The 23497-nt window shown below is 42.8% G+C and overlaps 1 protein-coding gene across 5 annotated transcripts in view; it reads left to right on the top strand.

Moving 5' to 3' along the window:
- Nucleotides 1-223: 223 nt before the first annotated feature.
- Nucleotides 224-23497, top strand: part of FYCO1 (FYVE and coiled-coil domain autophagy adaptor 1) — a 78468-nt gene continuing 55194 nt past the window's right edge. For 4 of the 5 annotated variants that reach the window (XM_034760956.1, XM_034760959.1, XM_034760958.1 and 1 more), the window contains exons 1-4: nt 224-282; nt 12214-12398; nt 18674-18780; nt 22814-22939. In XM_034760956.1, the coding sequence (XP_034616847.1) occupies nt 12341-12398; nt 18674-18780; nt 22814-22939 (291 nt within the window). In that variant the 5' untranslated portion in view covers nt 224-282; nt 12214-12340. The remainder of the gene's footprint in view (nt 283-12213; nt 12399-18673; nt 18781-22813; nt 22940-23497) is intronic. The other variant, XM_034760957.1, reaches the window with a different exon arrangement.

Here is a 23497-nt window from a genome sequence, read left to right on the forward strand (position 1 = left end):
CAGAAGTACTGGGAGCATAAGCTTTCCTGGGTAAGAACCTCACTTCTTCAGATGCACTTCTTCAGATACCCACGAAAGCTTATGCTCCCAGTACTTCTGTTAGTCTCAAAGGTGCCACAGGACCCTCTGTTGCTTTTTAGGTATGATCAGTTACTCCCTGCACCTAAAGGGTTAAAGAGAGGCAAGGACAAGGGACTCATGGGAGATGTAGGCCAGGGGAATCATGGGAGTTGTAGTAAAACCTCCTCAATGTAGTCCTATGTAATGGCTGCCTGGGCGGAGGTAATGTACTTTCTCCCCTCTGCGGAATATACTTATTTTTCCCTGTGTAAATACAGCCCCCCCACCCCGCCCCCCGAGGAGTGGCCTGGCTGAGGGGCGCGAGGCAGGGCCTGGCAGGAGAGGGGCTGGCCGGGCCGGGCCAGGCAGGCTCAGGTCTGTGGGACAGGAGAAGTCACTTAGTTTTGTTTTGACTTTGTCACTTGACTGCTGGTGGTTTCTTGCCGACGTGCTGTGGGGGTGTTGCTGTTGCCTTTTACAGGCAGGACACCCCCCCCCACCCCCCGGGCTGCACATGCCCGAGCGCCTGTGTGTGGCGGGCATGCCTTCAATTCCGCAAAACTTTGCCCCTCTGCAACTTCCCAAACTCTGTCTCTCCCGGCCCTGTCAGTTTCAGTGCTCATTTCAGCGCCCTGCTTTTTCTCACCCCCCCCCCCCCCCCCGCCCGGTTCCCATTTGTGACTCTCACAAGTTGGCACTTGGCAGGGGTGTGATATTGGTTCCCAGCAAGTTTCCAGCGTGTTGTGTAACAGGTAGATTTTTTTTGTCATAGCCAGCTAACAATAAACAGCTTCTGGCGGAGCAGCTGACAGTCGTTTTTCATGCCTAGTTTAAACCTTGTCAGGAAGCAGAAAAACGACATGAAGATGTGTCACCCAGTCCATTAGCATGCAATATGCGGGATGCTACGTCAAAGCTCTCATGCTTTCCCCTGCTTTCCTCCCGTCCTCATTCTTCTGTCATTACCAACTCTCCTGTGCTGCCGCGTCTGTCACCCTCTCGGTCCCCTTGTTCTAGGGTGACCAGATGTTACGATTTTATAGGGACAGTCCTGATTTTTGGGTCTTTTTATATAGGCTCCTATTATGCCCCCATCCCGATTTTTCACATTTGCTGTCTGGTCACCCTACAAAACACGGAGGAGTCTTGCTCTCTTTCTGTCCCTGTGTGAGGCGCTCTCTGTAGTAGTCCAATACTGTAACCGATATTTGGATTGGAAGATCTTTACGGCAGGGAAGTGTTTTTACATGCCTGTGAAATGCTATTGACATCAGAAATAATAACAATGTCTATCTTTCTCCCAAATGGAATTGTGAAAAAGTTCTGTGTTTCTCCAAAGTGTAAACTTGTCTTTGATTGTTAATAATCTTCTCATTAGAGGAGAGTTTGGCAAATTTTCTGGAGGAGAAACTTATTTGGACATTTTGTAGAAAATGTGCACACCAATTTCCCCCCCCCCCCCTTATGAAATGCTGACATGTAAACATTCACTGCAGTCCTTATGTAGGCAAATTTACTGATGACAGTGAGGATTTTGTCTGCACAAAGCCAGCCTGGTCTCGCTCCAGAATGTCTGAGGATTTAGCTGCAGCACTCCTGCTATTGTTTACCCTGTTGCACATACCTGTTAGACAGGTATAAAAAAAGTGATAGCTTTATGAAATTATGATCTGTTTTTATTGGCATGCACTTTGCATTCTTCTTGACTAGAGAAACCCTGTTCTGGCCAGCTGGCATGTGGTGGAGTTATGCTGCATCTAAGAAAGGGAGAAAGGGCTGGTGAATTCATTGCACTTTTAATAACATATATGGAATTTAGTGCCTGATTCTCCTCTCACACTGTTTTAACAGCCATGTAACTCCATTAATTATCTTGTAGTTACTCCTTTCATACTGGTATAAATCTGAAGTATCAGGCCCTACATTTCTGATTCTAGAGCACAAAGAGTGGATACTTGAGTTCTTCAACTCTGATCCCACCTGTCACTTCACCACCACAGATTGTGATTAACTTTCAGTGCACAAAAATTGAATTTATGTTGTCCGTATAACATCATAGGTCCTGGTGAATTCTACTGTAGGTGGATTTATCTCATTAGACTGACCTCACACTTGGTAAAGCAACCCCCATCCTTTCATGTATTTATATCTGCTCCTGTATTTTTCACCTCATGGATCTGATGAAGTGGGTTCTAGCCCACGCAAGTTTATGCCCAAATAAATTTGTTAGTCTCTAAGGTGCCACAAGGACTCCTCGTTGTTTCTACTGTAGGAGTAGGGTGACCAGATGTCCCGATTTTATAGGGACAGTCCCAATATTTGAGGCTTTTTCTTATATAGGTGCCTATTACCTCCCACCTCCTGTCCCGATTTTTTCACACTTTCTATCTGGTCACTCTATGTAGGAGTGTTCTTTAGTTCTGAATCTACACAAATGGAAATGCAGTAGGGAAGATAAACTCTCTTGAAGGGGGCATTTATATTTTAACAGATTTAAGAACAATGTTTAATTACACAAATTGTATTACTGTGTACAAGATGTCCTTCTTGCAGTTTTCCAGAGATCCTTAAAGGGGCACCTTCACTTAAAAAAAATCATAGTTCTGGTATGAAAAAAAATTGCTTACTGTTGTTAAAAAGTAAGATTACTATGACTGAAAAAAAGATTAGAGAAAAATATATTTTCAAATGTTTCAGTTTGTTTACTTTATGCATTTGACAGCACTGAGTGTATAGTTGATTTCACATTTTCCTCTAGTCAGTTAGCCATGAAACCTGAATCTTATTTACACAGAAGCCCCTTTATACACCATTCTGACAGTGTAAAGTGGCCTTAAAGTGGGGGTAATACATTTATATTGCCTAAGAGGTGTAAAAAGGGGCCTTAATGTAAATGGGAATCTGGCCCATAGTGTGAAGTCTTACTCGCATACAGAAGTATTTTCAGGATCAGGGACTAACACAGAAACTCAGGAAAGTAGTCCATTAAAAATGCAAGCAAATGTGATTGTAAAACTACAGAATTTGCTAGGTGGACTCCAGGGCAAGGTAGTACCTAAAACTACTTTTAACTCGAGTAATTTTTTTATTAGATTTTTAAGCTGATAGCATCCTTTTAAAGGGACGTGGTTGGGTAACATTTTATGAACATCCTAGTCTTTATCAACTAATACTCCTTAAAGTATTAGTGATTTTCACTATTATTTACTGTTTACGTTTCTCCTTTCTTGTACAATGAAACTCGACTAATTCTTCCAGATCTACTTTTGTTACTAGTCAGTTTTATTTTTAGGGTCATGTGCACTAACTCAGTTGTTTTTAGGCTGCAAAACCTGCAGATGAATAATTTTAAATCACATTTTTTTTTCCAAAATATAACCAAAAAAACGAATTGCAAAACTCAGGGCAGGGCAGAGGAGGTGTTTACACAATCTAAAATTTGGTTGCTAAATGAGGGTCTCTAATATGATTTGTTCAGCTGCAACAGTGTTTGCAAACTTTTGTTACACCCACAATCTTATCTTGTGTCTTCTATTCTTTGATTTAATCTTTTTCAGCCATTGCTATATGCTGTGGTTGCCATCTATCTGTCTAATCTAAGGTACTTATTGAATGCCAGTCACCGCAGGGTATAAGCACCAGGGTAACATCACTTATTGCTGCAAAATGCAAGGGTTATGCAATGCCATGCTGCAGCGGCAGCAACCGAACCTGCTTAGTTTAACAAAAGCAACTTCCTTTTTGACAGCTGACAAACTGGATCAGTATCACATTGAACAACAGGATCGGGCTGGCTTAATACAGACTTCTGTTATCTATGTGTTTGTTTGTTCAAAAAGGATCGTGCTTGTAGATATCCCATAGCCAAATTACTTTTTAAAGTTCTTCATTTTGCAACCCAAACAAACAAAATGGAGGGCCAAAACAGGCTCTCTACTGTAAAATGGTACCATGGGAGCACTCGGTCAGTACTTCCTGGGGCATCACCACAAACCGATGGAGCTGTGGAGATGTGAAAGTAGAACATGAGGCGTGCTCATCCCCTAGCCCTTGTGATGACATGACTCACTCAGTGGGAACAATTCAGGTTTTCTCTGCATATCTGTCCGTTCTTGATTTAATTCAACTGCCTTCTACCTGCCCCACTCATACTCTGCGATGGTTTCCACATGCAGGGCCCAAACCTAATCTTTTCACTATAATTTAGTACTGATTCCATTGGGAGTTCAGTATAGCATAAGGAGTAAGTGCAAGGGCCCATAATGTCCTGCCCGCTGCAATCATCCTGGTGGTATAGGTGATGTAAGGCTGCATGCCCATCTGCCAATATTTGAAAACTATAAATAGGGACACTCCCACCCCTTTTAGCACCACTGAAATTCACTGGATCACAAGAGATTTTCGGAGGGACAGCATGTGGAAAGAGGAAATGTTTGGGTAAAAATCATAATAAGGACAGCTCTCCTAAATAGAGGCAATGGTTATTAATATTTATTAGCACCTATTATATTGTATTAAGTATCCAAAAGTACATGAGATTCCTCGCACAAGGGAATAGGCCCAAAATCTCAAAAATGACTAATGATTTTGGGTGCCTCAGTTTTTTTGAAGCCCAACTTTACACACCTGAAAGGGGCCTGATTTTTCGGAAAGTGATGAGGACCTGCCCTCTGGAAATCAGTCCTCTTTAATATGTTTCAGGTTGGGCACCACAAATCACTAGGCACTTTAAAAATGTAGGCCATATATTTTATCTTTCTAGCTAGGTATCTTGATGGCCTCCATCACTAGAATAGCTCCAGGGACATGGTTCCTGCCTTGGGTTATTTCTACACAGCAGCTGGGACATGTGATTCCCAGCACAGGCAGATAGACACATGCTAGCTCTGCTCAAGCTAGTGTGCTAACAATAGCCATGTGGCTGCAGTGGCATGGGCAGTGGCTCGGGCTGCCTGCTTGACCCTCTGGATATATACTTGGGTGACTAGCCTGAGCCTCCATCTGTGTTGCTGTGGCCACACTGCTATTTTTAGGTGCTAGCTCGAGCAGAGCTAGCAGGTGCACATCCACTTGTGCTGGGAATCGCACATCCTTTGGGAGCTTGCAAGCTGATTTCAGACATAACTCAATGAAGGAGGTATCAGAACACATGCTGGGAGAAAAGGGAGGAAGAGCAGGTTTTCTGGCAATGGGATTGCATAGTTACTCAGCAAAGATTTGCGCTCATCATGGCAGTATAAAGAAAAAATCATTCAATTTTTTGTAGGTAAATGTCTTTGACTTGACATGCAGGCGTCATGGTAGAGGTGGGTCTGAAGGAGGGATGAGGAGAAGGAAATGGCCTTGCACAGCAGCTCTGGAAGGCTTCCATGCAAAGGGGGCAGTGTAGAAAAAGGTGTAGAGATGGTGGTTTGAGAAGTGGATGAATAAGGTGTTGAGGTTACATCACTGGCAGAGTAGCAGAGGATGGCATGTCAGAAGAAACAAGGTCAGATAAGTAGGCTAAGAGTGATATCACTGTATTTTCTTTCCGCAAAAGAGCCTTCTTCTCTTTTAACTGACTGCTTCCTCAAGTGTGCAGTCTCTCTCACAGTGAAATCTCCTATGAAACAGTGGTCTCTTTGTGAGATAAGCACATGTCCACCTCTGCCTCTCCGTTTGCATGAAATGGTCATTACACCTCAGCGTTGTTGGTGCGAAGAGCATTACAGGCAAAACACTGCACCCCCAAATCATGGCAGCATCCTTATAGTGCATTAACTCTGTTCTGTTTGTTTTTTGTTTTGAGAGCTTTTAACTTGCATCTTAGTTTGAGTGTCAGGCCTGTTTGTTCCAGTGTTGCAGAGTAAAAATAGGTTCTTTTTTTTTTCTATGTTTCAAATGCCCTTCCTGCCACTTCACTCCCCCACTGAGTGTAAAAAATTTGGCTTATAATAGAGTACATCCCACCTAATCCTTATTGAATCATTTGTACACCTGTGCCTTTTGTTTAAAAACAAAAAATGCTCAAGTTATGTGGGGAAAAAAAAACAGTCTTCTGTGCAGGCATAGGGTGACCAGATGTCCCGATTTTATAGGGACAGTCCCGATATTTGGGGCTTTGTCTTATATAGGTTCCTATTACACCCCGTCCCGATTTTTCACACTTGCTCTCTGGTCACCCTAGCAGGCACGTTAGCTAGTTTACATACATTTTTATATTTGAAACATTTAAAATGGAAAATGTATACCCGTGGATGGATGCATGGTTAGATATTCTGCAAAATCTCATTGATCTTGCTGAGACACAGCACTCATGCTGTAGTAGATCCATTCATGTGGTATCAGGCCCGGATGTAAGTGACAATACTATATCATGTCACTGTATGGTGTTCTTATTCTGCAAAGTGTCTGCTCTCCCTAGAATGCAAGATCCTGGCCAATAGAATAGATGTAAAGTGTTCTAAGGTATTACCATACTATTCCTCTACCAAGATTTTGTATAACAATTATACTTTTGCATACTTCATCTGGTTACCATGCGTTGATATGCTATGGTATTTCGCTTGCCATGATTTTTGTGTGTTCAGTTTTTCTACAAAATCTTTTTTTTTTTTTTTTTTTTAATAAAATAAGTGATACTACCTGCCCTACTATACTGCCCTAGAATGAGAGGGCAGGAGGGGGAGGATGTATGCAAAATCCAGAATGGTTTTCAGCTCACCTTCTCATAGCAGGTTTGCCTATGCAATATTAAACAGGCATGAAAAGTACTGAAAACTTATTTTTATAACTGTGATTAGCAGATACAAGTGATTGAAATATGGAGGGAGAAGATTTGTTCAGTACGAAGGTAGATTTCACTTCTCAGAGTGGAATCACACTTCAAGGCTCTGGGAATTTTTCATTGACATTCAGACTTAAGGCTTCCTCTCCATTCGGAATGTGCCCTATTGAGCGTAGGTATTTTCTCACATATATTTATAAACTTGTTGAAGAAGATCTGATGATAAATCATAATGGCCTTTTAAATGTTTATGTGAAAGGGGTCATGTTACTCTCTCTATATTACTCAAATTCTTAATCACAGCAAACAGCGGTCATTAGTTTTTGTGAGTATAGCAGCTAAATGAGCCAGTAATGTACCAGTCATGATACTCTACAGACTGAGGCAGGATATCAGAAATATACATTGGAACTGTATGCTTCTTGTAGTCAGTGTAAATATTTAACTTTTTAAAAAAGTATTAAAGTCTTCCTGAAGATTATAGAAATGGCAAAAGTGTTTTTTTTTATTCTTCAGCATTGCAGTAAGATTTCTGCTCAGTGACTCTTCTGCACTTCTAGTAGCTCACTCATGCGTGCCTGCTGTTAGTGTATTTATGCAACAGTCGCTAGATTTCTAGTGTCACCTTCCAAAAGTGCGCTTTGCAATTAGTGGTCCCTGTCTTCTATTATGGGACAAATCTTGCTCACTTTATTCAAGGGAGCAGTACCTTTAAAATCAATGGGACTACAGCAGTAAGGGGAGTAGGATTGGGCCCTGGAGTATCTTCAGTTACCCGTTGTTTCCATACAGGTGCTATCATAACCAGGTGTTGAATACTTAAAGGTCGTATAATATTGGCAAAGAATGTGTGGTGAGGTACCTGTGTCTTGAGGTACCTGCTCCTATGCAGCTCTATGGCCAAAGCATTGACTATGTAATAACATTAGCTTAAGATACTTCAGTGGATACTCTAGCAATAAATTTTGTCCAAGGGGGTTAACAGTATTATGTAATGAAAGCAGCCCATTCTGTATAATTTATGTAGTTAACTCTCTATCATGTCATTGATCTTTTGCAGGAGGTATTTGGGGAGGAGAATAAAGGAGATGTCTTCAGAGCATGGTTTTTCCATTCAAAAATATACTGTGAATTTCGATAGCTACTGTGCAACTAAACTCTAAGTGACCTATAATCATTGCTCTTCTTTGTTATTTTGTTTAATTCCCCTTTGGGGTAAATCTTTCTTCTCTCCAGTGGATGAGTCTGGGCTGATGCCCATCTGTTTCCCAGTTTAATCTCACAGCTCTTCTCCTCTACAAAGCAGATTTAATCACCCACACACTTGTATTTAAAAAGGGATGACAAGAAATGTGGCCTCCTCCCAGACCCATTGGGCACTGCCGCGTGAGTGTACAGAGAGAGCAATGAGGTTCTTTACCTCCTTCTTTGAAATCATGTGCCAGATTTCCAGCTAGTGTAAATGGGGGTGGTTCCATTCATTTCTATTAATGTCAGTGTCATGAGAGAGGAGCTAGCTAGCTCAGAGTTTTGCATAAATGTTGAAGTGACCAAAGCAGGTTGTGTAGGTCTTTTGTATACTTAAGTTATGATCTATTAATATTTCACCGATCCCACAATTGCTGCCCATTTCAGAAAATTTTACACTTCTGCAACAAGACAGCGGTGTGGTGGGGTGTATCCTAAACAACAGATGTGAGAATCTGGATGAAATACTATAGCCTGTGTAATGCAGAAGACCAGTTTAGATGATCAGAAAGGTCCTTCTGGCCTTTAAATCTCTCATAGATGTTTTGTGAAGCACCCATGGGGCCATCAATCTTTAGTGTATTTATTCTCACAACACCCCATTGTGGTAGGGAAATGCCATTTATCCCCATGTTATATAGATGCGGAATGAGGCAGAAGCAATTTATGTACAATCTTTCCTTGCAAAATCTGCCAGGGTTGAATCATCCCCTCTGCTTCTGTGAGCAGCAGAGACTTAGAGCCCAGACATATCTCCACAACATCTTCCTCCAACCCCGCAGAGGCCTCTCGGTGCAGATTGGACTCTGAGAGGTGGGGAGCCAGGACTATGATAGGTACAATGCCTCCTGGAGTGCCACTCAGCCCAACTGAGTGCAGCCACAGTGCTATGCTATTAAAGATTGCACTGTATGCTGCCCACTGCTGGGCTGTTGCACAGTAGCGGGTGCTGGGTCATAATGTAAACCAGGGGTGGGCAAACTTTGTGGCCTGAGGGCCACATCAGGGAATAGAAATTATATGGCAGGCCATAAATGCTCACAAAATTGGGGTTGGGGTGCTAGAGGGGATGAGGGCTCTGGTTAGGGGTGCAGGCTCTGGGGTGGACTGGGGTTGAGGAGTTTGGGGTGCAGGACGGTGCTTCAGGCTGGGATTGAGGGGTTTGGAGAGCAGGAGGAGGAGCAGGGCTGGTGCAGGTTCTAGCTGGGGGTGTGGGCTCTGGGGTGGGGCTGGGGATGAGGAGTTTGGGGTGCAGGACGGTGCTTCGGGCTGGTATTGAGGGGTTTGGAGAGCAAGAGGGGGATCAGGGCTGGGGGAAGGGGTTGGAGCATGGGGAGAGGCTCAGGGGTGCAGGCTCTGTATGGCACTTACCTCAGGCGGCTCCCAGAAGCAGTGGCATTTCCCTTCTCCGGTTCCTGCTAGTGCTGGAGCGGGGCCATACTGGCACCAGACCTGCTAATGCTGGAGTGGGGCTATGCGGCTGCTTCGGGAGCCATATAGTGCGGCCCCTGACCCAGCGTCCCAACTGGAGCGCTGGAGCGGGGCAAGCCCCAGATCCCACTCCCCAGTAGGAGCTCGCGGGCTGGCTTAAAATGGCTCATGGGCCGGATTCGGCCTATGGGCCGTAGTTTGCCCACCCCTGATGTAAACCCTCCGCTCTGCACCTTTTTTGGAGAGGTTTGTGCTGCTGTAGATGATGGTCTCATGCAGCCTTTGTGTTCCCGAGCTCAGAGATTGTGATTATGCCTGGCTCCTGCATAGGGGCAGAAGAGGGGATTAGGCTCGCCACCTGTCCAGGTTTTCCCAGGATCATCCCTTTTTATGCGGTGGCTGTCCTGGGAAGTCGGTAAGGGTGCTCAGTGCCAAGGCTGGATGTAGCCTCCCAATTCAATGGGTGCCCTATACTAACCTGCTGAAGGGGCACACTGACCACTTACAGCAGCACCTTCCGCCCCAGCACCACAACTGTAAAGTGGCCTGATGAAGGGGGGAGGGCCCTGTGTTTGTTATATGATATGGGATAACTTCTCTAATGCAGGATGCTTTATCATCTTGTTGACCATAACCAAACTCAACCAGTGACCAAAAAAACATGGAGATGTTATTGTATGGAACCCCTAGTCAGAATTAGGGTAGGAATCATTACGTCATGAGGCTAAAGATAAGTAGCCTTAAAAGAAAGTGGGGGAGTTGGTTCTGATCCGTCTTGCATTGATTTTTGCTGGTGTAACTCCAGTGAATTCAATGGAGTTACTCCTGGTTATCACCAGTGTGACATCAGAATTAGACCCGGTGTTCCAGAATCTCAACAGGTGTCAATTGGTATAGCTCCATCAGTGCAACTGTTCCAGTTCACACCCGCTGAAGAGCTGGCTCCGTTTTTTGATGGTTGGTATTGCATCCAGTGTGTTGCCTTGAGAACAAGGGCTGCTTTTAAATTGCAAAGGTATATGTGTACTCTGAATATTATTATTATTGAATTTTTATATAGCAGGATGTGCATGCTGGGGACTTCACAGAAACAAGTGTGCTCCGTAGGACAGGGAGATCTAGCCCAGCCTAATAACACGACCAATAGACATCAAAGCATGGCAGTGGAAAACAGTACATTGACTAAAGAGAGAACAATTTTAGCCTTTTATTTATTTGTCTGTCAGTCTCTTTGCTAAGGTTTATTTTAAATATCTTGACCTTGTGTCAAAAAGGCTAAGGACTTGGTTGTTACAGGTACACAGCCAAGCAGCACGTGGGCACATAAGATTTAAAGTGTCACCTCTATGACTTATCTGGTCTCTCCCAAAAACCCACTGGAGTATGTCTATATAATTATATAAAGAATGGAAGAGATGTATGCAGCTATTTAATCTTCTCACACCAGTGCTTAAAAAGACTGTGATCATCGCAGTTACATAAAATAACCCAACACTTAAATATGCATTAAAACATATACAAGTGGGGCCAGATTTTCAACAGACTCAACATTTTGGGTGTTGAGCTCTTTTCAAAATCTGTCCAAAAGTGTCACAATGGTAGCTGCTGGGTGCCCAGAGCTTTTGAAAATCTGCCCCTTATTAGGTGCCTCAGTGGGAGCTGAGCTCTTTTGAAAATTTGTCCCCAATTGGGAGCACCAAGCACTTGAAAATTTGGCTCTTAATGTTTATCCATCTTTGTAAAATATTTTGAAATCTGTGGATGAGAAGTGCTACTCAAGGTTGTCAATTATTATTATTTATTATAAATTAACTTGCCATTGTGACTGGAGCAGAAAACTGAATAGGAACCCCCAAAAGGCCCTAACTATAGTGTCCTAGCCAGGGATGCTGTAACATACCTTAAAATAATGTGGCACCGGAAACTGTGAGTAGTAAGAAGAGGGAGGAGACCAGGCAATTTTGAAAATAATCTGGAGGTTTGGGACTCAAGTAAAACAGTGAATTGACCATATCAGAATGGGAATATCCACTGACCCCAGAGGAGACAATCGGACCATACTCATTCTAGGACACTAAGGTTCATTCTTGGTACTCTGGCTAGTAAGGCTGCTGCTTTCTGGAGTGAAGGCAATGTGCTTGTAACAGTGTTCTGTGTTCCATATAGAAAAGGTACAGCATAGAGCTCCTGTAGGGACGTTCTCATGTTATCAGACCTTCGCTCAGGCTCAGAGGATTAGCTATATAGAATCCTATCTTGGACTGGACAGTGAAACTAGCTTGTGTCATAGCTCCAATGGGGGAATGAAAATTTATCACAATTTTTTTTTTTTTTTAAATAATGGAGATATCCTATCTCCTAGAACTAGAAGGGACCTTGATAGGTCATCGAGTCCAGCCCCCTGCCTTCACTAGTAGGACCAAGTACTGATTTTGCCCCCGATCCCTAAGTGGCCCCCTCAAGGATTGAACTCACAATCCTGGGTTTAGCAGGCCAATGCTCAAACCACTGAGCTACATTTGAAAAGGGGGGACAGGGAAGGTTAAATTAAAAAGAAAATAGTAGTACAGGGTTACTAGGAAAAAACCACACTATGGAAACATTATTAAATGGGCTTTAAAAATCCAAAGTACCGCAGGTAAGTGTGTGTGCGTGTCTGCATGTGCTGTTTGTACCAGATTATATATAAATAGATTTTCTTCTTTCAGAATTGCAGATGCCACAAAGGAAACTAATCTCCACTAACTGAATGGTCATCAAGGATGTGAACTCTGCTCTTTTTTTCTAGCTGGGTGAAAAGTTTAACAGCGTGGGCTTGCACCTCCTTTGGTTTTCATGATGGCAGCAACTAGTGGAGAAAGCCAGCTACAGAGGATTATCAGAGATTTGCAAGGTATGGTGCCTGTTAGCAGATTAATTCTGTAGGCTGGGCTGCATTCCTCATGTTTTAATTGAAGGGGGGGAATGTTTGTCTGATATTTGTGTATGACACTGTAACAGGAAATTGTACTGTTCTGTATAGATGTGACTCTGATTTCAAATGTTACATAAAGTTTACTAAGCCTTTTTGTAGGATCTTAAATTATCTCTGTTTTACAAAGAAGAAAAAATTCTCTCTGGTTAGGATCTACTCTTTCTGTAAACAGTGCATTGGATATTTCTCTCAGTCACAAGTCAGGAGAAACGCCACTGAAGTCAACAGAACTAAACGGCTGTAAATAAGCACAGTTTGAGAATGGGGAGGATCAGCTCTGATTTCTTCCTCCCCCCCACTTTTTTTTTAATGGCCACAATGGGTCATTCATAGTTCACTAAGACAAATACCTTGTTCACAATACCGTGCTGCAAACAGTGATGACAGGCCTCCATGGGAGGGGAAGAACGGGAAGGAGGATGAGTGGGGATTTTTCCTTGGTAATCAAATATGGGCATGAGGAAGAAGATCCAGGAAGGATGGTCTTACGGTTAAGGCACAGATTAGTTAGGAGACTGTTGTTCTTTTTCCAGTTTTGTCACAGATTTCTTGTGTAGCCTTGAGGAAGGGACGTAGGCCAAAATGTTCAAAACTGATCAATGGTTTTGGATGCCCACCTCTAGGCCTATTTTTCATAAGTACCAAGGACCCACAACAAGTTTGGCTTTCAAAAACTGAAGCACCTTAAATCAGTGGCCAGTATTCCTGTGCCTTGGTTTCCTCATCTGAAATATGAGGACAGTCGCGTAGCTCGCAGATGTTGTCAAGCCTTAATTCATTAATGTTCATCTAGCACAGGGGTTCTCAAACTTCATTGCACCACGACCCCCTTTTGACAACAAAAATTACTACGCAATCCCAGAAGAGGGGACCAAAGCCTGAGTCCCACTGCCTCGGGCTGGGGGAGGCCAAAATCCAAGCCCCGCTGCCTTGGCAGGGAGAGCCAAAGCCAAAGCCTGAGCTCCATTGCCCTGGATGTGGGACCACAGCGAAAGCCCAAGGGCTTCAGCCCTAGGAGGGGGGCCGGTAATCTGAGCCCCGCCACCCAGATATGATGCCATTAGGCTTTGGCCCCAGGCAACAGCAAATCTAATACCAGCCTTGGCGATTCCATTAAAATGAGGTCACGACCCACTTTGGGGTCCTGACCCACAGTTTGCGAACCCCTGATCTAGCAGATTGGCTCCTAAAATAGAAAGGGCGATATAAGGGCAAAGAACTGTATTGCTTTTTCTCTGTATGTGACTGTTCAAATGGTCAACAGCTGCAACGGAGATGAAATTTAATCTTTGTTTTATTTATTTATATAAATAAAATGAGCATCTTCAACCACTGTTGTTTTTGACAACTCAAGGGGAATAGAACATGATATATTAGAGCTGTTCCTTAAACCTGTCATTGCTTCCTTCTCCAAATAATCCTTTTCTCCTCCCCCTTTCTTTTTCAGATTAAAAATATAAATTGTTGAGGGGGGGAAGGCAGTCTTTTCACAGATTTAATAAACTACAGGAGGAGATTTAGGTAGGGAAGATGGTATTACACAATCTGGAGATTAGAGTTCTTGAAATGTATTGGAGACAACTTTTTGTTCCAGAAAGTGGAGGAAGTAACCCGGGGAACAGCCATTTTAAATTGATTCTGACCTACTGGGAGGAAATTGGTAGCGAATCTGAAGGTCGAAGGCAATTTGGGTGAAAGTGATCATGAAATGATCGATTTCATGATTCTTAGGAAAAGAAGGCGTAAGAACAGCAGAATAAAGACAATGGAGTTCAAAAAAGCAGACTTTAACAAATGGAGAGAACTAATAGGTAGGGTCCTATGGGAAGAAAATCTAAGGGAAAAAGAAGTTCAAATGAGCTTGTAGTTTTTCAAGGAGACAATATTCAAGGCACAGCTGGAAACTGTCCTGATGCGAAGGAAAGATAGGAAGAATGGTAAGAGGCCAATATAGCTCCATCAGGAGGTCTTTAATGACCTGAAAATCAAAACGGAATCCTACAAAAAATGGAAACATGAACCAGTTGCTAAGGAGGAGTACAAAAGAGCAGCACTCGTGTAGGAACAAAATCAGAAAGGCTAAGGCGCAAAATGATTTACACCTAACAAGGGACAGAAAAGGCAATAAGATGAGGTTCTATAAATACATTAGGAGCAAGAGAAAGACAAAAGCAAGTGTAGATCCTCTACTTAGTGTGGAAGGAGAGCCACTAACTGATGACATCAAGAAAGCTGAAGTGTTTAAGGCCTATTTTCCTTCAGCCTTCACTAGGAAGGTTAATGGTGATACTAAATACAATTAATATTAACAAGGGGGAAGGAATTCAAGCCAAAATAAGGGAAGAACAGATTCAAGAATGTTTAAATAAGTTAAATGTATTCAAGTTGGCGGGGCCTGATGACATTCATCCTAGGGTACTTAAGGAACTAGCTGAAGCAATATTGGAACTGTTAACCATCATCTTCAAGAAATCCTGGAGGACTAGTAAGTTCCCAGAAGACTGGAGAATGGCAACCACAGTATCTATCATTAAACAGGGAAACAGAGGACCCAGGGAATTATAGACCAGTCAGTGGAACTTCAATACCTGGAAAAATACTGGAACAAATTATTAAACAATCAATTTGTAAGCTCTTGGAGCATAATAGGGTTATAAGGAATAGCCAACATTCCAAATCAACCTAATTTTCTTCTTTGACAGGGTTACTGGCCTAGTGGATAGGGAGGAAGCAGTAGATGTCATATATCTTGATTTTAGTAAGATTTTTGACACAGACCCACATGTCATGCTCATAAACAAACTAGGGAAATATGGTCTAAAGGAAATTACTGTATGGTGGATGCACAACTGGTTGAAAGACCGTACTCAAAGAGTAGTTATCAATGGTTCACTGTCAAACTGGGAGGATGTATCTAGTGGGGTCCTGCAGGGGTCAGTCCTGGTTCCAGTAGTAGTCAATCTTTTCATTAATGACTTGGTTAATGGTGTGGAGAGTATGCTTATAAAATCTGCAGATGAGCACCAAATCTTGAGGGATTGCAAGCACTTTGGAGGACATGGTTAGTATTCAAAACTAACTTGATACATTTTGGTCTGAATTCAACATGATGAAATTCAATGAAGATAAGTACAAAGTACTTCACTTAAGAAGGAAAAATCAAATGTACAACTACAAAATGAGGAATACCTGGTTGGATGGTAGTTCTGCTGAAAAGGATCTGGAGGTTATACGGGATCACAAACTGAATAAGAGTCAACAATGTGATACAGCTGCAAAAATGCCTAATATCATTCTGGAGTGTATTAGCAGGCGTGTTGTATGTAAGACACAGGAAATAATTGTCCTGTTCTACTTGGCACTGATGAGACCTCAGCTGGAGTAACTGGAGTGTCCAACTCTGGGCACCACATTTTAGAAAAGATGTGGACAAATTGGAGAAAGTCTAGAGGAGAGCAACAAAAATGATAGAAGGTTTAGAAAACCTGCCATATGAGGAAAGGTTAAAAAACTGGGCATGGTTAGTCTTGAGAAAAGAAGCTTGAGGGGAACCTAATACCAGTCTTCAAATATGTTAAAGGCTGTTATAATAAGGATGGTGATCAATTTAATTGTTCTCTGTGTTCACTGAAGGTAGTGTGACAGATTTATTTTACCAATCTGCCTGAGGCTTCAGGTGATTAGGCTGAGGCCTCAGGATTATTAGGGGAGGAGATGAAGGAGCACACCAAGTGACTAAGTTTTAAAGCTTTATTAATAAAATAACAGCGGTGAGTGCTGGGTGCTTCCCACGTTACTTAGAGGAAGAAAGAAAGCATTAGCGCCTGCACCCTAACCCACTTTCATACTTACACACGCACAACCCAAGACTGACCAAGCCTGGGTGTAACATAAGAAGAAGAGGGGGAAGGGTGGACGAGAGTTTTGTCCTGTGCACAGGCCGTCAAGGGTCCGCTGTTGATCTCTGATTTGCTTTAGCTTTTAGGAGGGTTTTATGTCCTGGGAGGTTTTGGGGGCGTTTTGTTTAGGGACCTCTGTCCCCCCGTGCTTTTTGTACTAGTTCAAACCAGCCTTTTGTGCCTTTCTTAGCTTTTCCAAAACACACCGGCTTTAGGGACGTGAAACTGTTGTTTTCCCCCTTGCTGGTCTTCACTGTCTCACTAGTTTTCGCAGCCCCTGCAGTTCTGTTTAGCTGAATTCTTTTTTTTTACGGCTGTTTGGGGTTGGAATCCAGGGCACCATCTTTCTTGGCGGGCAACTGAGAGTCGGTTGTGTGCCGTGGCCTTGGGCTGGAGTTAGCGTCTTATCTTTGGACCTAGGTGGAGCATCGAGTTAACCCATTTCCTTCTCCCTTCCTCCCTCTATAGCCTCTTGTAACCTGTAAAGAAACCTTTTCCTCCACACTTTCACCTTCAGCCCTTCCCACAATACACTTCAGGACATATACAAGCGCTAGCAACATACAATGCTAAACTGCTTACCCAGGGGTCCCCACTGGTGGGTGGGGCAGTTATATTGTGACAGTGGGACAAGAAACAATGGGCTTAATTTGTAGCAAGAGAGATTTAGGTTAGATATTAGGAAAAACTTTCTAACTATAAAGGGAGTTAAGCTCTGGAATAGGGTCCAAGGGAGGTTGTGGAATCCCCATCACTGGAGGTTTTTAAGAACAGATTGGACAAACACCTGTCGGGGATGGTCTAGATTTACTTGGTCCTGCCTCAGTGCAGAGGGTTGGACTTGATGACTTCTCAGGGTCCCTTCCAGCCCTACGTTTCTATGATTCTATGATTAAGACCTTTCCACTTGAGAAAAGTGTGAGGGATTTTTAATGACCACAAATGGTCCAGGCTTTTGGTTCATGCCTCAGATGAAAGGAAAGGCAAAGCAAAGCCATGAGCTGAGACTCTGATTCTCTCTGACACAGTATGGAGACCCCACTTGAGTTCCAGTAAGAATGGATTTTGTTCCCTCCTTAGATTTCACGCAGTAATGAATAAAGCTGGGCAAAAAACTTTTCAGTGAATAGTAAATTTACCAAAAAATAATTTTTTTCCGGGCACTGAAACTATTCACAAACTATGAATTTGGCCAATAATTTCAGCAGAAAAAAAATTGAACATTTTTTTCCCAAAAAGAAAATCCATTTTGAAAAGAAACATTTTAACTTTTCGTTTTGAAACATTACATTTTGAAATTTAGCTATCTTTATTTTTTAAAAATCTAAAAAACAATAACAAGGGATAAAAACTCCCAAAACAAAAAACTGAATAAATTAAATTTTGGATCAGAAAACACCCCGCAAATGAAATGAAACAAACAAACAAAAAATGTTGTTTAATTCTAGTTTTTCATTTCAGGGAATTTTTATCTAAAACTTTTTTTTTCTTCATTTTACTTTTGGTGAAGAAAACCTCAAAAATATCAGTTTTGGTTCAAAACAAATGGAATTTTTTTATTATTGGTTTGGTTTGGCCCCCAAACCGACAAATCGAGTATTTGGTCAGCCCTCCTTCATTACTAGAGCTGGAGACCGAAAGCCCAATTAGGCACTGAGAAGGAATGCAGAAACCTGTAAAATCAGCCATCTATGGTGCTACTCGGAAGCATAGCCCTTTGAGACAGCAGAGTCCACTTGGAGACAGCAGAGTTCCATACTTAATTATTACAGGATTAGTCTATTTATTTTCATTTGTGTATTGTAGCCAGCGCACTCTGAAACTTCCAGGAGGTAAATATGCTGAAGGAAGGAGATCCCTGCTCAGGGAGACGAGAAGCCCAGGTGGCTGCCCCCTGCTCCTGGCAGAGAGCAGGGAGGTGAGAAATGCAGGTGGCAATCCCTTGCTCCTGGCGGGGAGGCGAGAAGCCCAGGGGAGCAGGTGGGCTCCCAGAGGGGAGCTGTGCAGAGCTGAGAGTTCTCAGCCCCCCACAATGCCCCTCTTCAGTTGGTGAGGACACACACCACCAATCGAAGGAGGGTAGTGTGGACATCAGCCACGGCAGGCTGTAAAAGACCGAACATAGGTTGACTTCAGTTTGTAGAGTAGACATCCCCTAAAACACTCTGGCTGAAAAAGTGAATACACACACACAGAGTAAAGAGAGACAGCCCATTTATTTATTTCAAATGTTTGTGCATTCATCCCCAGACATCATCTATCTTTATTCACTTATTCTGGTGTCTTGTTTTAAAGATGCTGTGACAGAGTTAAGCAAAGAATTTCAAGAAGGAGGGGAACCAATCACCGATGACAGCATCAGCTTGCAAAAGTTTTCCTACAAGCTTGAGTACCTTTTACAGGTAAGTGACACAATCACATGTAGGACCCTCCCAAATTCATGGTCCATTTTGGTTAATTTCACCATCATAGGATTTAAAAAATCATACATTTAATTATTTCAGATATTTAAATCTGAAATCTCCCAGTGTTATAAATGTAGGGGTCCTGACCCAAAATGGGTTGTGGGGGGGTCACTAGATTATTGTAGGGAGGGTTGTGGTATTGCCACCCTTACTTCTGTGCTGCTGCTGGTGGTGGCGCTGCCTTCAGAGCTGGTTGGCTGCAGAGCGTCGGCTGCTGGCCGGAAGCCCAGCTCTGAAGGCAGCACCGCTGCCAGTAGCAGTGGAGCAGAAGTAAGGGTGGCATGATATGGTATTGCCACCCTTACTTCTGCACTGCTGCTGGCGAGGTGCTGCCTTCAGAGCCGGGTCCCCAGCTAGCAGCCACTGCTCTCTGGCCACCCAGCTCTAAAGGCAGCGCAGAAGTAATGGTGGCAATACTGCAAGCCCCCTATAATAATCTTGCAGACCCCTTTTGGGTCGGGACAGTTTGAGAAATGTTGGTGTCCCCTGTGAAATCTGTATAGTACAGGGTAAAAGTACACAAAAGACCAGATTTCCCGGTCTGTGACGTGTTTTTCATGGCCATGAATTTAATAGAGCCCTAATCATATGGGAGAACTGGACTTTCCTTTATCTCTGTTGTTCTTTTACATTTAAGGTTCAGTATTGAATCTAGCTATTAATAAAAAAATCAGAATGTATTAGAACTAAGTACAGTACAGACCTCTTTCCTTTTAGTTGTTGGGCTCCCGTGTGTCAATACTTATTGCACCTATTACAATAGAAAGTAAATATGCATATATGAAAAAGCAGTGTATCATAACTAGTAGGTTGCTTTTGAGAACACAAGGAATTTTGCATTGTATGGGGAGCTTTTATAACTTGACTTTGAAATATGCCATTTTACATTATCACAGAAACTCTTTGGTAATAAGAATGATGACTTGTTTTAAGGGGAAAAAAAGTATTTCATAAATATAATTACCTGTATAATATATAGGTTTTTGCCAGCAAAAACATGACTTTGCTATGAAAAATAATTTTATAACATCGAAAATATAATACAAAGAGTAAGCTTTTTTAATTGAAATGTCTGGGTTTTTTTTATCCTTGATCAAAAACCAAGTAAAAAGGGAAAGTTACTTTGCTGTGAATACCTTCAGTCTAATTAGAGAGACAAGATGGGTGAGGTAATATCTCTTACTGGACCAATTTCTGTTGGTGAGAGAGACATGCTGAAGAGCTCTGTGTGGCTTGAAAGCTTGTCTCTCTCACCAACAGAAGTTGGTCCAATAAAAGATACTACCTCACCCACCTTGTCTCTCTAATATCCTGGTATCGACACAGCTACAACTATACTCCAGTCTGCTTAGTCATTTTGTGAGTCCTTGGCTCACAGTTCTCCACTCCATGAGATCTGGATTCATTTCATGATTCTGTAAATGGCTCACTCTGTCTTCGGGAAAGTCACTGAATCTGTCCGTTCCTCAGTTGGTCTGTAAAATGGGGATACCCACTTTTTGTAAAGCATTTTGTGATCTATGTTGAATTCATTGTAAGCTGTATGGATTTATGTACCTATTTTTCAGTACCTTATGTGCAATGTATTAGTATTGGAAATGCTGTAAATCCCAGTGATCAATTTACGAGTTCTGAATAGATTTGAATGGCTATTCTTTAATTAAGCTGATTATTTAAATTAGGGCTGTAAATCGCAGTTAACGCGAGCGATTAACTCAAAACAAATTAACTTGATTACAAAAATTAATTGCAGTTTTAATTGCACTGTTAAACAATAATAGAATACCAATAGAAATGAATTATACTTATTTTTGGATGTTTTTCTACATTTTCAAATATATTGATTTCAATTATGGCACAGAATACAAAGTGTACAGTGCTAACTTTATATTATTATTTTTATTGCAAATATTTGCACTGTAAAAAAAACACAAATAGTATTTTTCAATTCACTTCATACAAGTACTGTATACAATCTCTTTATCATGCAAGTGCAACTTACAAATGTAGATTTTTTTGTTACATAAATGCACTCAAAAACAAAACAATGAAAACCTTGAGAGCCTACAAGTCCACTCAGTCCTACTTCTTGTTCAGCCAATTGCTAAGACAAACAAGTTTGTTTACATTTACAGGAGAGAATGCTGCCCACTTCTTATTTACAATGTCACCTGAAAGTGAGAACAGGCATTCGCATGGCATTTTTATAGCTGGCATTGCAAGGTATTTACATGTCAGATATGCTAAACCAGGGGTTGGCAACCTACGGCACGCGTGCCAAACACGGCATGCGAGCCGATTTTGAATGGCACGTGGCTGCCTGCCGCGGTTCCGACCCCCAGCCGCACTCAGCCCCCCCGCCCACCTCTCTCCCCTGCTGGGGCAGGAGGCAGAAGCTCCGTCCTGCAGCAGCCAAGCTCCCCCACTCCTTCCCCCAGCCGTGGTGCAGCCTGCTTTCCTGCCCCTCCTCCTCTCCTTCCCTGCGCCGGCCCTTGCAAAGGAGGGGGAGGAATGGCAGCGTGCTCGCTGCTCTGCAAAAGCCCCGCAGCCCCGCTCTCCCGGCCGGAGCTCCAGCCAGCGCGCGGCAGCCCCTTGCTAAAGCCAGCCCTGGGTAAAGGAGGCAGAGAAGAGGTAGGGACGGGCCTTGGGGCATGGGGTGGAACAGGACATATCCCTTCCAGCCCCCTGCCATGAGCCGCTCAGGGCAGAGGGCAGGGGGCTGAGAGCACCCCCATGAGCCGAGCACCCCAGCCCTCTGCCCTGAACCTCCCCCACACCCAGCCTTCTGCCCTGCACCTCCACACACACCCCAGCCCTCTGCCCTCCCCCACCAACACCCAGCCCTCTGCCCTGATCCAACCCACCCCCAGTCTTCTGCTTTGCACGCCCCCACACCCCCAGCCCTCTGCCCTGACCTCTGAAGCCCCCCACACCCCTAGCCTTCTGCCCTGCACCCCTCCACACCCCCAGCCCTCTGCCCTGACCTCTGAAGCCTCCACACCCCCTGCCTTCTGCCCTGCACCACCCACACCCCTCCAGTCCTCTGCCCTGACCTCTGAAGCCCCCCACACCCACCCTTCTGGGGGTGTGGGGGGCTTCAGACGTCAGGCGCCACTCAGCCCACTGCTGGTCTAGGTGAACAGAACGCCAGGTTGGCAGCAAGCTGAGCAGGCTGGTGGCGTAAGATCAGCATTTTAATTTAATTTTAAATGAAGCTTTTTAAATATTTTGAAAACCTTGTTTACTTTACATACAACAATAGTTAGTTATATAATATATAGACTTATAGAGAGAGACCTTCTAAAAACGTTAAAATGTATTATCGGCATGCGAAACCTTAAATTAAAGTAAATAAATGAAGACTCGGCACACCGCTTCTGAAAGGTTGCCTACCCCTGTGCTAAACATTCATATGCCCCTTCATGCTTTGACCACCATTCCAAAGAACTGTAGACTTTGTATTCTGTGTTGTAATTGAAATCAGTATATTTGAAAATGTAGAGACTATCCAAAAATATTTAAATAAATGGTATTCTATTATTGTTTAACAGTGCAATTATAAGTGCAATTAATCACGGTTATTTTTGTATTTCGTGATTAATTTTTTTAGTGATTTGACAGCCCTAATTTAAATTTGTCTTTCGAACTGTAGAGCAGTATTTAAATCCATCAAATTGTATTGATATAGAATGATGTCTATTCCTTTCATTGATGTGCACACACATCTCCTATTAATTAAAATTAGGGTGACCAGATGTCCCAATATTATAGGGACAGTCCTGATATTCGGGGCTTTTTCTTATATGGGAACCTATTACCCCCCACACTCTGTCCTGATTTTTCATATTTGCTGTCTGGTCACCCTAATTAAAATTAATAGCTGTGAATGTGAATATCAATGGGAGAGAAACGTAGAATAACTCTGTGTTTCAGTGTCTTCAGTTTTTCTACATGTTTATTCCTTTTGAAGTTTGACCAGAAAGAAAAGACCACACTGCTGGGGAACAGAAAAGACTACTGGGATTACTTCTGCGACTGTCTGGCTAAAGTCAAAGGAGCTAATGATGGGATCCGCTTTGTTAAGTCTATTTCAGAGGTAAGTAAAGCAGACTGATTAATCATCACAATAGGCAGTTCATGTTTCTGCATGTCCATTGGGAGAGCTACAGAACTCAAAAGAAAAGTAGGAGAAGAAATGGGACTTTTTTCTGTCTTTGCAGAATGTAAAACCAAAAGATAAGTGATGCCTATTGTTCATCAAATTTCTTAGGGCTAGATTGCACAATCATTATGCATGTTGGTGTGCTCTTCCTTGCAGGTGTAGTCCCATTGACCTCAGTCAAGTCCTGAATTATTTTAAATTACATTGGGCAGGAATGGTGTCCCTAGCCTTTGTTTGCCAGAAGCTGGGAATGAGTGATAGGGGATGGATCACTGGATGATTATCTCTTCTGTTCATTCCCTCTGGGGCACCTGGCACTGGCCACTGTCAGAAGACAGGATACTGGGCTAGATGGACCTTTGGTCTGACCCAGTAGGGCCGTTCTTATGTTCTTATGTGTTTTCAGTTCTACTAGAAAAAGAAAACATTTGATAAATGGTGGGCAAGGTCTCTGTTTAGGGTTAATGCCTACGATTTAACAATGGGGATACA

This window comes from Trachemys scripta, chromosome 2 (genome assembly GCF_013100865.1).
Source record: "Trachemys scripta elegans isolate TJP31775 chromosome 2, CAS_Tse_1.0, whole genome shotgun sequence".
Lineage (NCBI taxonomy): Eukaryota > Metazoa > Chordata > Testudines > Emydidae > Trachemys > Trachemys scripta.